Genomic DNA, 16,440 nt, shown 5'->3' with positions numbered 1-16,440 from the left:
AGACCAGTCACAGCTACAAATTAAAACCTCAGCCAAAAAAAAAAAAAAAAAAAAAAAAAAGAATATTAGAAGAAAATAAAGTAAATGTTATGAAGACAGACAGTCTAGAATTCAGTTCTGAAGAAACCAGGATTTGGATAAAGTAGTCCTAGTTTGGTAGTGAGGATTCTCAGAAACTATTAATAGATCCTCACCCTTCAATCCAGATCCTGATCATTCACATAAAATAGCATAATTCTGTCCTCCAGCCCTGCTGTTTACTGCAGCACATCTTAAATGGAAGCAGAAGGTTGGCTCTGCCTGTGGTTTACATACCTCTGATGTAGCTGGCGTTGAAGCCTTTCTTCTGGATACTAAAGTCACTCGAAAAGGACACATGCATCTCATTCACGCTCGAGTTAAATGACAGGCCTTTGGCAGTCGCTCCGCAGAATTTTGTCTGGCTCTCTCCGTTATCAAGGGATAGCGAGTCATAGATGCAGTTGGGAGCTTCTTCAATGTCGAAGTCATTGAACGTTATCTGAATGATGTAGCCAGTAGGGGCTCGGAGGGTCCACGAGCAAGACTGGGTGTTAGGGTAGTCATTAGGGTAACACGGAGAAGTAAAGGTCCCAGAAGGATTGGACAGGACAAGTCTGCAGTTGCCACATCCCCACACTGTTGGTCATTAAAGAGAGAGAGAGAGAGAAGGGCTGGGATCAGATTATGTATAATAAAACAAGGATCCTACTTACTGGGGCAATCAAACAGTAAATGTTAGAGAAGATGCATGAAAATTAAGAGGAATGAAAGGACCTCAAGGAGACAAAGAAATGCCAATGGCTTTCCAAAAGTAATGATAAATACAAATCTTAGAGAGCAAAACTTGAGATTCGAAGAAGACAGGGAAGGACAGTGGAACTCTCTCATACAAGATACGCAAGGGCCCACACATCACAGATGACTGCAAAGAATATACAGGGATTAAGAGCCAACAAGAGATCTCACAAAAGCTTACTGGGTATGCTAGGGGTCTCTACTTCAGAGAGTCCTTAAAACCAAACAGGGAAAGTTCAGTGTTAAAGACCATGGGTATATAGACACACACACACACACACACACACACACACACACACACACACACAAACATACACACATATACACACACACCACACACATATACACACATACATATACACATACATACATACATACATACATACATACATACATACATACATACACTCTTGGGAAATGAATGTTGAAATATAAAGCAGGGGGTAGAAAACAGAAAGGAAAATTAGACAACTTACCTTTTAGCATTTTTTCAAATTCAAATAAGGGTTATCACTGTCTCCTCTGTTTATTGTGGTTTATAATTATATGTTTATATGATCATCTTGTTTACTCATGCATTCAGCAAGTATTATCTATTATATAATAAAAATTGTTCTATACAGAATATAGCAAGAAGCAAGGCAGTCTTTATATGAAATATTAACACTTCAGGCTTAGACCTGAAGAAAACAATGATGTATTGAAAAGTGGTGTGATAGTTTTAGTTGTCAGCTTGACACAATGCAGAATCACCAGGAAACAGAATCCAAGCTCAAGTCTTTCTAGATTAGGATGGTCTGTGGGCTTGCTTGGGACATTATCTTGTTATGTTAATTGAGGTGAAAAGACATATCCAATGTGGGTGGCTCCATTCCCTAGATGGGAGATCCTGAACTATATGTAAGAATGAAGAGAGAGAGAGAGGGGGAGAGGGGAGAGGGGTGAGGGGAGAGGGGAGAGGGGAGAGGGAGGAGAGAGGGGTAGAGGGGAGAGAGGAGAGAAGAGAGGAGAGAGAGGAGGGGAAAGAGGAGGGGGAGAGAGGAGAGGGGAGAGGAGGAGGAGGAGGAGGAGGAGGAGGAGGGGAGAGAGAGAGAGAGAGAGAGAGAGAGAGAGAGAGAGAGAGAGAGCGTGAGAGAGAGCGCAAGCCAGGACAAGCATGCATGCATTAGTCCACGTCTCTCTGCTTCTTAACTCTGGACACAATGGAACCAGTTGTCTCAAGCCCTTGCTACTGTGACTTCTCTGTAATGATGGACTAACCTGGAGCTGTGAGTCAAAGAAGCCTGTTCTCCCCCAAGTCACTTTGCTCAGGGTATTTGATCACAGCAATAGTGAACACACCCAGCAACAGTGTCACACAAATGGTGACAAAGGTGGAAAAAAGAGTAAAGCAAGGGAAAGAGCCCAAGTGTGGGAATGAGACACACGATAGTTCTCCACAGGTGATATTTAAACAGAAATCCTTCAGAAGTTATGGCACGTGCTATAAGCACTCTAGGACATGAACAATTTGGCCAATGGACACAGCAAAACTAAGGCCCCCTGTAAATGAATTTTTACTCTCTGCTGTTGAACTGTCAGTTCCCCAAGCCAAAGGTTACAGCTCCTTTGCACACCTCTATCGTCTCAATGCACTAGGAGAGCTCACAATCAACGTTAACTGGATGAGTGCGTGTAAGACAGTCTTGTTGGATAAAGAGGGAAGTGTCGCTATAGCATTTTTAGTATGAGAACATTAAGGATCATTTTTGGTTATTCCGCACTACGGCCTGGACACCAGATCGGATGAGAAACAAGGTCTCCCGTGTCCCTGTTTACCATTGTTTCTTCAGTTTATATTCATGCTCTAGAAATGTTTGTATAAATAATGATAACAATATTATGGGCAAAGCACTCTAAATAAATTACTCGAAAACCATAACAAAAGGCGTCAAACAATAACACTTCAATTGTGCTGTGTGAACTACTTCAAACTTCCTGTTAGTGCTCGACATTTACTGGGTGGAGGTGAATGACTGACTGCAATAGATTTCTTGAGAGTAGCAGCTATTCCACTCATCATTTAATCTTCTTTGATCATTTAATCTTCAGTGATCGCTCAAACGCTGAGAGGTATTAGCCTGCTGAAGTTAGCTTATCCCTGTTGTCACTCCCCGGGACTAGCTTGTGTCATGCCATTTGGTCAACCCTGTCCCCTATCTGGCAGTCCTTGTTCTATTTTTCTAGAATCACTGACAACTTGGACAGGGTCAAAGACAGAAAGAAGAATACAAACTATGATTGTCAAATGTCTGCCAAAGCCCTTTCTTATCTACCCCCAGAGCATCGTGTTCCACGTCTGCCTTCAGAGCACTACCCAGGGAGGTTGTGTTACTTCTACTTGTGGGATTATTTACTGTCTGTCTTCTCCCATAGGTCTGTAAACTCTACAAACAAAGGCTACTTACTGGCTATGTTAGCCAGGCTGCTGGAAACACTCCAGGGTGTCCCTGACACAGGAGCCGGTCAGTGGTCACATTTGTAAAGACACAAAAGAATAGCTTAAATGAACAGAAATGTGTCTTAATTAAAGAATGACTACACACAGTATGCAAAACCAAAGGAATTGTAAGCCTGGAAAATGCGTGAAGAGTACGTGGGTTGTGGCACGTCTCTGGGTAGGGTTTGGTGTTCTTTCTTGTAATTCATTCGTGCATGCCCTAAGACTGGGATGACTGAGACTCTCAGACACGTTTCATTTATTTTTCCTGAATCCTGGGCCCAGAGGAGAAAGAAACCATCCTCGCCTCTAATGTATACACAATAATAGGCACCAGAGTTAAAACAAGAAAAACAAAAAATGGAAGATTTAAAACAAACAAACAAAAACAAACAAAAAACCCACCTTGTTTCATGCTATGTGAACAGATCGGAGTATTATTTACCTAAGGTAAAATATATTTCCCTATATGTAAGGCCCAAACAATATACTATGCTTCTTGTATCCATTTACCAAATTATTCCCCTTCCACTGTGTGATGTGGGGATTGAACTCAGGTCCTCAGGCTTGCATGACGCGCACTTTTATGCACTGAACTGTCCTGATGCCCTTAACCCAGGTTTCTGCCTCAGTTTCATCTCCCTTGCACTAGGGATTATAAAGAACTCATACCCCTCCCTAGGCTGTTGGAAGGATGGCATGGGTTGGAGCATCCTGACACTTGTGCAAGGCATGCAGGGCTAATATTTAAGTGTTGACTCTCATCGCTCCTTACTGCAATAGAAAATCTGCGCATCAATAATTTATACGAGTTAAAATAGCACCAACCCTGGTAGACTCTTTATCCCTCAGGCAGTCACTGGGGAATGAGACAAGTAATAAAGCAATAAAGGGAATTAAAATTACTTTAAAGCATTCTTTCACATGACCCACCTACAGAGGCCGGACAGAATTTCGAGAGTGCTGTTGTATAGTCTTTAGCTTACTGAAGGGAAGGCCACGTCAGGAATGATAGCAAAATACTCATTAAAGTTGCAAACTGCTTCACTATACATGGCTATATATTTTCTCTATACTTCACTATACTTTTGCTATATATTTTCTCATTCAGCATCGTAAAAATGGTGAGTTACTCCCACCTCCATCTCTGGCTAAAACAAATATCACTAACAGAGATCCTGTAACATGCTTGATATGCAGCACAATCAAAATTCACTAATTATGCTGAATGGGAGCCTAGAGTCTTGTGTGGAAAAGAAGACGAGCACAATAGAAATACGCAGGGCAAAGTGGGAAATGAAGAGAGAAGTTATCAATGGGAAAGTTCCAATGAGTAGTAGCATTGCCTAAATTGAGTATGTTTTCAGAAATTCATTTGAAATGTTAAAATGTTGGATTTGACTTCATTGGTATGCACTTGACTATGGACTAACCAAATGTTAGTTGACTCCTATACTATGAGCCATTCCATTAAGAAATTAATTCGCCATAGGCGACTGGCCCTTTTCTGAAGAGAAATGGAGAAGTGGACGGGGTGGGGAAGAGGAGATTGGAGGGGGCTTGGAAGAGAGGGGAGAGGTTGGGATATAAAAATGAAATAGTAAAATAAAATTAAAACAAGTGAAGGGAAAATGTTTAGGGGCTGGGGAGTCAGCACGGTGGATAAAGTGATTGTAGTGTGAACAGGGAGACCTAAGTTTGGATTCTCAGTGTCCAAGCAAAATCTGGGTGCAGTGGCATATATCTGTAATGCGAGTGCCAAGGGCCTAGAGATGGGTAGATCACGGGGCCACATTGGCCAGTGAGTCTAGCTAACATGGCAAGATTCAGGTTCCATGAAAGATGTTACAAAGTGGAAACCTGATAGAGAAAAACCCCCACCATTAGCTTCTGTCCTTAACATATGCACCAGTGAGTATACTCCTACATACATATGCATACACAGGCATACATTACACACACATGCACATACAAGCACATACACATACATATATGCACCATCTACGCACACGTTTATAAGAAATTCATTCATTCTCTTATAGAAATGGCTTCTTAAAAAGTTGGCTACTGAAGTAGGTACTGAGTGGGACTACAGTAAAACCAGAGTTAGCATAGCTTCTTAAAACCTACCCAAGTAAAAGTCTGTAAGTCACTGGCTTCTCAAAGACATATACAGTAAAGTGTTCTCAGCTCTAGTGAGTACCAGAAAGTGTTTTCAGGTAATGTAAGTAATAACAAACCAAAGTTCAAACTTAGCTCTTGTGTGTGTATTGAAACGTCTAGCACTAATTTGACTGTACCTTGTGAAGGCCCACGTGTTCAGTGAATCTTAAACTCCAGGAAATGTATGTCAAAGCTTACTAAGTAGCAGTTGCATATAGACTTGATAGTCATCCCTTTACATTTTTAAAATTAAATTTATTTATACTATCTTGTGTGCAAATATTTTGCTACATGTGTTTATGTGTACCATGTATGTGTCTGGTACCTGTAGAAGACAGATGAGTGTATTGGATCCCCAGGAACTGCAGTTACTAATGGCTGTGAACAGCAATGTGGATGCTGGGAATAAAACTCTGACCTCTGCAAGAGCATCAATTGCTCTTAACCATCTCCCCAGTTTCAGTGAACATTATGCTAATGGTTCGATTTTCTTTTTAATTTGAGAGATTTTGATTCTGACACTCTGAAATCCAAAGTGCATGTCTTTTAAATCTTTCCCAGATGGGGACTTCTGACACCCAATTGCTAAATAAATCAAATAAGAGATCATCTGTAGCTGATTTTTAAGCAGATGATTTTTTAAGATCCACTTTTTTTCTATACTGGGCTAAATGGTCAACAAAACCCAAGTGTCAGATACAACTGTAACCCCAACATTTGAGATGAAGAGGCAGAAGAGTCAAAGGGTCTAGGCCAGCCTTGGCTATGTAAAAAGTTCCAGACCAACCAATGCTCCATAAGACCTTATTTGAAAATCAACAATGACAACAACAACAACAAAGAAAAGAAACACACTTGAATATTTTCACTTGAGCTCTTGGATAGGTGTAGCTAGCAGCTTGTGAGAGAGTGGCTAGTAAACCCCAAGAAAGATGGACCTGAAGTTGTCTGCTTCATTCATAACTTTCAGCTGTCTGCAATATACATGGTGATATGTCAAGTTGTAAGGAATTCAGAGCTCGTCTGATGTTTTGAAAGTTCAAAATGTCTAGTAGCTCTAGTAGTTTCTAGAGATGAGCCCTAAAGTCAACAGCTGAGAACTCTGGGACCAGTGTCATCATTAAAGGGTCAGGAGAGTTACCCATTTCTGCAGAGCTGCCAGACGGAAATCGCATCAATGAAATGTAGATAACATTTCCGAGGTTGACAAGACTTGCGTGGCTGATGATATCCAGAATGGACGACTTCACATCAGAGCAGGTACTTAGTTCGTTTCTGATGACTATGAACATATTCGGGACAAGAAAGAATCTGAAGGCAATCTGGCCGTGGCATCTGTGATTGTGTTAATGTGACAGGTTTGGCAAGGGACCCAGCCCAATCTCCCAATTCTCCTTAATCTCTGCTGTCAGAGAGAGAGTGTTTCCATATCAAGGAGGGTCTCTGTTACCCCAGACTGACAATGCCCATTCTCATTTCCTACTGGAGCTTCCAGCAGCCACGTGGGGAGACCATTTCACTCCCACAGCCTTACGACATGGCCCCCCTCCCCCACGGTCCCTCCAAAGTTAACCAGATGACAGTTTCATTTCCTCTTGCGATTATTCAACCTCCAAATCTCTTTGGAAGCAGCCTTCAGAGGAAGTTATATCAATGATTTTGGCGTGAGTTCAAAAGGAAATTGTTTACTTGGATCGGTCCAGTTAGGTTTGACACAGGAGAAACCTAACACGACAGGGAAGTGAAAGACGCCGATGGGCAGCATTCAATTTGAAAACGTTTTCAGTCTCTCTAAATGTCTGCCTATCCACCCCACCCCCAAACACATCCTGGTCTTCTGGAATATTGTTCTTGTTTCAACAGCTAACCCTGTCTTTCCTTAGTCACCACGTCAAGAGAACATCCCATACTCAACTGCAAAAGATAATATTTCATTAATCAAGTGAATGGTTATAAGCCCCACTAGAGTCAGCGTATTCTGGAGATGTACCGTAGATACCTTGAAAGAGGATTAGACACTATATACGTATGCACACCCATGTTCGTTTCCATGGGAAACTCTTCTCCCAGTTGCAGCCTTTCCTTTCTCTCATAAAGTAGATAACTTGAAACAACATGAACTGCATGTCAGAGTACTTAATCTACTTCTTGGCAATAGGTATGTTTGTTTCCTCAGTCATATTCGTAGGCTACAGATGTACAACTCTGGATTAATCAAATCAAGGACTTACTTGCCATGCAATGAGCACACTCCTAATACATTGCTTAAGAGAATGTGTTGACTCATGATGATTATTCAGACTGATTCTTCCAGTTTTTTTATCTCTCATGCATATATATATATGTGTGTGTGTGTGTGTGTGTGTGTGTGTGTGTGTGTGTGTGTGTGTGTGTGTAATAATAAAGTTAAACAGGAATCTCTCAATTTGAAGAAAAGTGCAAATAGGTATATGGAAAGGTTTGTAGGGAAGAATGGGAAGGGGAAAAATGTAAAAATGTCATGGTTATATTGCAATCTCAAAAATGTAATTGAAAAAGAAAACAACTGAAAAGCCCTAAAGCTGCCGGGTGAAAGTAGACATAAGGTTTCATCACAGACTAAAGAACAGGTCTTCTCATTAATGTGGGGAATATCTGCAGTTAAGTACCTCTCTCCTTGTCCACATAGACAAGGAAGCTGCTATCTCACCAGATTCTGGAATAAATGACCTGCATCCATAGCTTCAAATTCTGGAAAGAGAGATGCTAACTGACGGGTCAGCTAAGTCTATGGCTAGTTTCTTTCCCTTCTGGGCAGGGCCCCACCCCTTGCACCACCATGAATGACAGTCTCCAGGCATAAAGCTCCTCTTGAAAGTATCTGTTTCCTCTGCAGCACTAATGACGATATTTGTACAGCTTGCCTCCAGGGGTGGACCCTGAACTGATGAGAACCAAATCACAAACATCCTCAGATTTTTCTTTCTGAGAAATGCGAGATAGAGACACAGGGCATTCACTCTGACAGAGAACGAAGCTGATGGGCTGGTAAAGAAAGGGGGTGGGGGTGGGAATGAGGCATGGATACAGAAAGCATAGATGACAGTAGTGTGGACCTGAGAGGTGGACTTGTTTTGATTACAGACATCCGATGCCACTGCTGCCAAATGTGTCCACAGCCAACATCCCAGTGAGCACTGCTCTATCTAGATCTCCTCTCTCTGTACTCTTTCTCCTTAGATGACCATATCTGAGCAAAGGCTTCCTCAGTGTTCAAATGCTAGCAGCATACATGCTTATGCATATCCTTGCTTGCAAATGTCTGCTAGATATCTTTTCTTGGATACCCCTCAGGCCCAACTGTAGGATAAGGTGGATAAGGCAAAGCCAATCATTGGATGAGAAGGAAGGGTAGGTGGGGAAAAGTCTAGGGAGGAGGAGGAGGAGCAAAAGAGATTAAGATGGAGTCTAAGGAAGGAGGTTGGATCAGATTTGGGTGAACTCGATCGACTTTATCTTGTCTGGGTGGGCAGCTCATATCTTTATCAATTAGCAGTGAATTTATTGTGTGTGAATTTTGGACTGAGAATTTAACATATAAATCTAATTGCTAAAATTACAAGTTTCTGAAACTTTGACTTTTACCGAGGGCCCACAGAACGAGGTGTGTGTGTGTGTGTGTGTGTGTGTGTGTGTGTGTGTGTACAAGGCATGGTAACTACTGCCTAGGGGACTGTGCAGAGAGGGCGGCTGAAAGGGAGACAGCGGGAGTGAGCGGTTCTGACTCACGGGAACTGATAGCAAATGACCTTTTTTGATTTTTACTACCACACCCAACAGTCCAAACACCATTCCACAATGGTCTGCATCTTCTCTGATATTTTTCTTAGTATGAAAGATATCAGATATATGCTAAGATTTTTATATCTCCTCTTTCTTCCTTCTCAAAGGTTTCAAATGTCTCATTATTTACTATATTCATGTTTATCAAATCTACCCCTTCATCTGATTTCCATCCATTGTCATGCAGTGTAAGCATCTTCTCTTTTCTTTCCAAGATTAAGCTCAGGATCTGATCTCACAGTTCTTCAATACTCTTGCCATCTCCAAGCTACCCTCCATAACAGGACCAGAAAGGCTATCAAAATTCAAGTATAAGTTTGGAAGTCTCATCATCTCTAAGTGACAAGTGAGTATCATACACAGTACTTCTGCCCTCTTCTTACTTCCATCCCCTACATTCACTCATTCAGTAAAGACCTCTGAAACTTCTATGTGTCTGCACAGTTCCAGGTTCTAAAATTATAATATCATACAAGACAGCAGGGGATGAATATAGATGGCTCAGAGGTTAAAACTGCTGTCTACTCTTCCAGGGGTTCTCAGTTCAATTCCCAGCAACCACGTGGTGGCTCGCAACCATCTGTAATGGGGCCTGATGCCCTCTGCTGGTGTGTCTGAAGACAGTGACAGTGTTCTCACATGCATAAAATAATAAATGAACCTTCGAAAAGCAGAATGCTTTGTTTAAACAAAAAGATAGCATCCCTGACTGTATGGGATATACAAATTATTAGAAATGCAGATAGACAGATAGATAGACTAGATAGATAGACAGACTAAATAGATAGATGATAGATAGACAGACAGACAGAAACGGAAAGTGGTATTACTATAGCAGAACAAGAAGCTGAGTACAACAGCCTATGTATAAATTTTGTAGTGATAGTGCCATGATCAGGGGGCTGGAGAGATGGCTCAGCAATTATGAGCTGCTCTTCCAGAGGGCCTGGGTTCAATTCCCATATCCACATGGTGGTTTACAAGGATCTGTAACTCCAATTCCTGGGTGTCTGGCTACAGTAGGCCCTGCATACACATGGCACACAGAGAAGCATGTAGGCAAAAACCTAGTTTGTGGTGTGGACCAGGGCCACCAGACCATTTCTTGAGCACTTGTAAGGTCCTAGAGTTGATCCGCAGCATCACAGGAAAATAAAAATGACTGAAAGGAAAAACAGAGAGAAAAAACGGGAAAGATGAAAGGAGAGAATAGAGATTGCAGATGGAAGGAAGGAAATATGTCAGGGATGACTGCCTACAGGTAAGAAGGAAGCTTTCAAGGATCTAGAGCAAAATAGGGAGAAACAGAGGGTAGAGAACCAAAAATGAATGAGGTTAGAGTTCACGGGATTTTTACAGGCCTTGCTTCCTGAACGAGATCAGCAAAGAAAAGAAAATGGGTTTGATTACAAGAAAGTAAAAATTCCCCAGAATTTTTGTCCAGCAATGACTGTAAGTGTTTTACATTTTCACCCATTTACATGAACACAAAGCTACTGGGGACAAAATGCCTTTGACCGTCATGGCCACCTTATCCTGAAGACTTGGCTGATGACAAGAAGTACAAATGATGACCAGCCACTCTGACGGTCTGCTTAGGTGACAATGGTCTCTGCAGCAGAGCACACAAGGTCTCAACCTGCCAAAGCCAGTCTGCATGAGGGGACAGCAAAGTAACATCCAAGTGTTCATCAAAGTTTGGCCTTACCGTCCTTGTGTTTGGTTACCCACAGAGAGAGACTAGAGAAACAATGGGTGAGACTCACTCGGTTGTCTCACAGGAAGAAAAGCTTTCTGTTTGGATCATCTAGGCGGCATTTCATAGGCAAACTGGCTTACCTGAAAAGATACCGCCAAATAGTACCGAAAGAGAGAGAATCCCAGTCTCATGAAAGTTAATCACCACTCTTACAACCAGGAAGGCGATGATGTCTTTCCCCGTTACTTAGCACATCACTAACCTTTGAGCGTGTAACTTGTCCACAATGGCAGTACACTTGACCTACCACGGGGTGCTCGAATATGACATTTCACTGTCCTTTCATGGTGGTTGTTATATAATAGCACAATTTGTTGATTACATTCATTTCTACCATCTGCCCATTCATTTTTTTCTGGGAGCCTAATATCATGACTCGAAGTCTTCCTTTAGATGTCTTCATGTACAGTCAACAGAGCACGGTCAGTGGAGAGGTAGGGGAAAATAAACTCTAAGAGCTGGTAGCCGTTATTACTTCCTGTTTGTTTCGTGTAATGCGGTGTAGGTGACGAACCTGAAATTAACAGCTAGAAGCAAATTTGGGGTTTGCAAGTTGACCTTCCCCATAAGGAGGGAGGGGCCCGGGTGAAGATGGCAACTGGATGGATGTTAGGTCTGGATGTTAGCTCAAGTTTTCCACATGAGCCTTTAATTTGGGGCCATTGAAAAAAAAAAGCCACTCCAGCTTGTGCACATAAATGGAAGCAGTTTAAATAGTGCAGGTTTAGAGGAAGGCAAACTGCAGGCCCAGCTGACACACTTTCTGTCCCACTGTGGGATACTTCTTCATGCAAACTTCTTAGCAGTAAGGGAAAGCTGGTGTCAAATTCTATGACATATATTTCCTAAGCAGAATTTTTCAGTATGAACATACTATATGTGAGGGATTCTTACTTAAATATACTCTCCATTTTCCTTAGTTCACCACCAAAATCAATTACTTTAAAGATATTTATATGACATTGACTCATCATATAGATCTCGAGTATCTGAGCAAAGTTCAGTTGTGAAAGACAAAAGAGAAAAAGACTATTTTAAAATTCCCCGGTAAGTCTCAAATTGAACTCGTAAAAGCTTCTTCTGACTTTAAGTAAAGCACAGGGCCCAGCTGATATGAAATATTTTCCATTGCTGTGGAATATCATAGTACAGAGGACGAATTCAGTCAGGAAGCTGGACCGGAAACTCTTGAGATTCTCTAAATGGAAATGGCCCCTTTCGAGGGACAGTCTTAAACCAGAACTCAACCATGGAAGCCCCTATACACTGTCAGGAAATACAATAACAGGGAAAGAGGTGGAGAAATAAAAATAAGAATCAGCACCATCTCGTGAGTGATTTTGTTCTCTCAGATGAGAAAGGGCAAACAGTTGCCTCCCTAAAACCATCTGTGCTGACTGTGTGAGTTGGGCCATATTATAAACGCATCACAGAGTCTGTAGTCTTAGCGTTCCTAAGAACCCTTCTTGTGACAGTAAGGAGCCACCAAAGCCTTGGCTTCCACATGTCAAAAAGAAAAAAAAAACAAAAGAAAGGAAAAGAAAAAGAAAAAGGTTGTTGGGTTCTAAAACCCTGATATTGAGTTCAGTCTTCATGCAACAGTATAACTTCAGTTGTTTCTTTATAGAGAAGAAAATTCCAGAAGGGTTATGAGGAAATCGGAGGTTTCCCTAAGGAAAAGAATCACGATGGGTAGTTTATAAGGTCAGGAGGCAAGAGGGTCTCTTTGAGGGTTCATGAGACCCAGCCTATTTATGTTCATCGGTCTTCTTTGAAGCCCTAAATGCAAGTCCCGAAGGGACAGCCAATACAGGTTGAACACAAGTGAAGCTAATGTCCGGCAAACATCCTGGCTTCTGGGGTACATCGCTGCTGCTCAACAAATTTTCCACGTCTCGCTAACAGTACTTATTGTGCTATTTTGAATATTGCTGGCTTGGAATTATAGAACGAGCTCTGACAGATCATGAAGATTTAAAGTGTGGTTCGGTGTGGAAAAAAAAATCAGCTCCTTTCTACTTAATATAGCTAAGGTAGTGTGCTAGTCATGTCCAGCAGTAGAAAATTGTTTATTACTTCCATGGAGTTGACATGGCCATGAAGAATCAGGCTGGACTGGGGTTTGCCACACCGCTGCTCAGATGGTTATCTGATTGCAGGTTGGGGGCTAAGCTGATGGAAGAGCTAACCTAGCCCCTGGCAGGTTATAGCTGTGGAGCAAACCCACTAAGTTCGGCTGCAATTTAACTGCTTTCCCTGGGCCCCAGAGATCCTCCTCAGTAATCCTGGGGTCATCACACACACACATGCACGCACGCACACGTTCAGAGAGGTCACAAAAAGTTTATAATTATACGTTTCCAGGAGGGCATAAAAACCAACTTGCACGCTGTGCTCTCGGAGCCAGTGGTATTTTTAAACTTCAGGAAAATGGTAGCGAGAGGAGCTCTAGGTGAGTAAGGTCACACCTGCAGGCAACCCAGAGAGGAGCCAAACCACCAAAAAGTGGGTGGGCTGGGTGGGCTGCTGAGCAAACAGCTCAGTGTGTTTCCAATTGAGGCCCAGGCCTAAAAACAGAAGAGCCCCAGAGCCTTAGCAGTCTGGGTGGAGGCAAACCTCACTGTTGCTGGGAGCGGGGAGCGTAGGAGGGCTCGGCTGCAGGCATCTGTTTCCCTTCTCCTAGAGGAGATGAATTTACAAGTTCAGCCAAATCTCCTCTATGCTCTGGATTACCATTTAGGTTTGTGGGGGAGTTTGCAGAAAGAAAAATATTAATAGATTCCTTTCATGGTCCCCTTGGAACCTCAGGTAGGTAAGCTCTGGCTGGTATGAGCCTCTGGGTCAGGACGGACTGTAACACAATTGTCCCCATTCTCTGCCACAGTAACACTGGTGAGAATTACCGGAATTACACACCATACTTATATGTTCCATGTTATTGTGTAGTATAGAAGGAGCTATGTCTTTAGCAGGAGTGAAACGGAAATTTCAAGCAAAAGCAATTTGGTTTCCCACATAAGAAAAAAAGCTAAGGAATAGATACTGTTTCCTTATGGGGGTGGGGGTGGGGCTCATGGTACCCAGGGTGGTAAGATTACTCTGCCCTCAAATCTCCAGAAGAAAAGATAAGGAACCCGAGGCAAACAGATTTTCCTCTAACGAATGAAAAGAAATGGGTATTTAGATGGCAGATCTTTCTGAATGTTATTGGATAAAATGATATGTTCAATCTCTACCAAAGGAAATCAGTACAATTTTCTCATTTTCTCCTTTCTTTTCACACCCTTTTGTCGTGTGTGTATGTGTGTGCATGCATGTGTGTGCGTGTGTGTGTGTGTGCATGTGTGTGTGTATGTGTTTCTAGACATTGATCCTAAAGCCTTACATACACTAAGCAAGTGTTGTATCACTGAATCATACCTGTAGCTTTCATTTGCCCTTGTGCTATGAGACAGGGTCTTTGCTCAGTGTGTCTTATACCCTGCGTCCAGTCCAGAGTTCAGGCAGGCACTGGATTTGCTCTGCTCTTGCTTCAGACTCTTGAGTAGTTAGGATTAGAGGCCTGTACGCCAGGCTCGACATGATTTTCTTTTCCGTTTTGGTTTTAGGAAGAGCATGCCATTGGGCATTTTCTAAAGAACCATCCGGATATTCGTGCAAATTCTAAGTGGAAGAATTCCCAATCTCACTGCACAGAAGAAGCAGAACAAAGTGGGCAGAAATTCCAACAGAACCTTTTTCTTCTGATGGTATATAAATACTTGACATGTACATGATTTTCAAAAGAATAGATTTTTCCACTGTCAAAAATACTTTTCTCTAATCAATTCTTTCTTGTAAATATTATAATGTCTCGCAAACTTCTTTCCTATAAAAAATAATATTAAGCCATTTCTCAGAATCAAAAGAGGGAGGATGGTAGACCAGGATCACTACTTACTTTACCACAAAGATAATGCCAGATGTCTCACATTGTTTTAAAATTCATCTCAAGCCTTTGGCCAAGACATAACAGAGACTATAAAGGTGGCTGCAAATGGGAGTTGCTGTGTCGCTGACAGGACATGATCAGTCACATCTCAGGTATACAAAAATCCTTTTGAATAGAAGTCTGTAACAGGCACCAACATTAGAGACAGCTCACGCATCTCTTCAGGCATCTAGGTGTAAGCATCTGCTCAGAGGAGAACTACATACTAAAAACCCGCGGTTCACGCCCACCAGCTGAAGCTCGCCTCTGAGCTGCTTCTCTCCAGCTGCTCTCAGCATGGGACGTCTCTGCTGCTTGAGAGGAAAGAGCACACTGGCTGACTGGAACTTCCAGCTCAGTGTTTCGGTGAAAGACACCACTGTCCTCCAAAGCACATTATTCAACCATTAGATTCAGGCTGCTGGAGCCCGAGACAAAGAAAGTACTATGCCCTATCTCCCTCTACCCATGCGCCCCGTGATGTCATTTTTAGGTACTGTCTTTCAATGCAAAGCGTGCATTTCTGTGCAAGTTTGAGTGATTGGTTAGAAGCTGAGTAGAAAGTGCAGAAACTATATTTTTTTAAAGGATTGGCTTGAATGACTATCTTAAGCTTGATCATTCTCTTGAAATAAGACTATTAATAAAGGCAGATTTTAATATTACTAATATATTCGTGGAGAAACCATATAAATCCTACTCTGATAGGTGCTACACCCAAGAAATACTACTGTACTGATCCTCTGGTTAATTTTTATAAGAATAGACATTAAAAATAATAAGTAAATATTGATGGCAAGACTCAGAGGATCTGATGTTGGCTTTTAGAAGAAACCTTACCCATTAAGGATGTATAATATAAATCGATATTAAATCATCTAAGGCAAGTGGATTTTGTTATATGTAATTATTATGGATATATATATATATCACATTTTATTTGTGATTTTATTTGGTCACTGACAATAAGTACATAGAAGTTAAAAAAACAACTTGAACACAGATTAGGTGGGAACCCTTTGCTGTCTCCTTCCTCTTAGATTCGTTGGGTTTCAGCCAATCAAAACGGAAGTAGAGGAGAAAGAATGAACGGCACAGAGCTATCTAAGAGATAGTGGTGGCGTTATCAGTAGTTCACACTGTGACACTAGCTGATGCCAGAGCTCAGTCACACCAAGTCCTTTGGTCTCACAGGGAAAGCCTGGAGGTGTCTTGGTGTGAGGGAGAAGGGAAAAAGAAAACAGAGATGATCTGAGCACAGGGCTGTAGTCGCTCTGAAATTTGGTAGAGGTTCCCTTGTCGTGTTTCACTACACTTGATTTCTTTCTTGGTAATTTCCTTTTTCTTGATTGAAGACCACGGGTTCACAGAAAGAAGTCAGGCTTTAAAAGAACATTTGCAAGCACATGAGCAACGTGTATGCCTTCCTGT

General features: G+C 41.9%; 1 protein-coding gene across 1 annotated transcript in view; it reads right to left on the bottom strand.

The window, feature by feature from the left end:
- The window catches only part of Adgrg6 (adhesion G protein-coupled receptor G6), a 70,355-nt gene extending 63,605 nt beyond the window's left edge, over positions 1 to 6,750 (bottom strand). Inside the window, exons 1-2 of the mRNA XM_032895281.1 lie at positions 6,600 to 6,750; positions 316 to 657 (exon numbers count right to left, since the gene is read on the bottom strand). Of these exons, the coding sequence (XP_032751172.1) occupies positions 316 to 657; positions 6,600 to 6,750 (493 nt within the window). The remainder of the gene's footprint in view (positions 1 to 315; positions 658 to 6,599) is intronic.
- Positions 6,751 to 16,440: the final 9,690 nt, after the last annotated feature.

This window comes from Rattus rattus, chromosome 2 (genome assembly GCF_011064425.1).
Source record: "Rattus rattus isolate New Zealand chromosome 2, Rrattus_CSIRO_v1, whole genome shotgun sequence".
NCBI lineage: Eukaryota > Metazoa > Chordata > Mammalia > Rodentia > Muridae > Rattus > Rattus rattus.
Note: the sequence above shows the minus strand (reverse complement) of the source record. Positions and strands in the feature narration are given on the sequence as shown.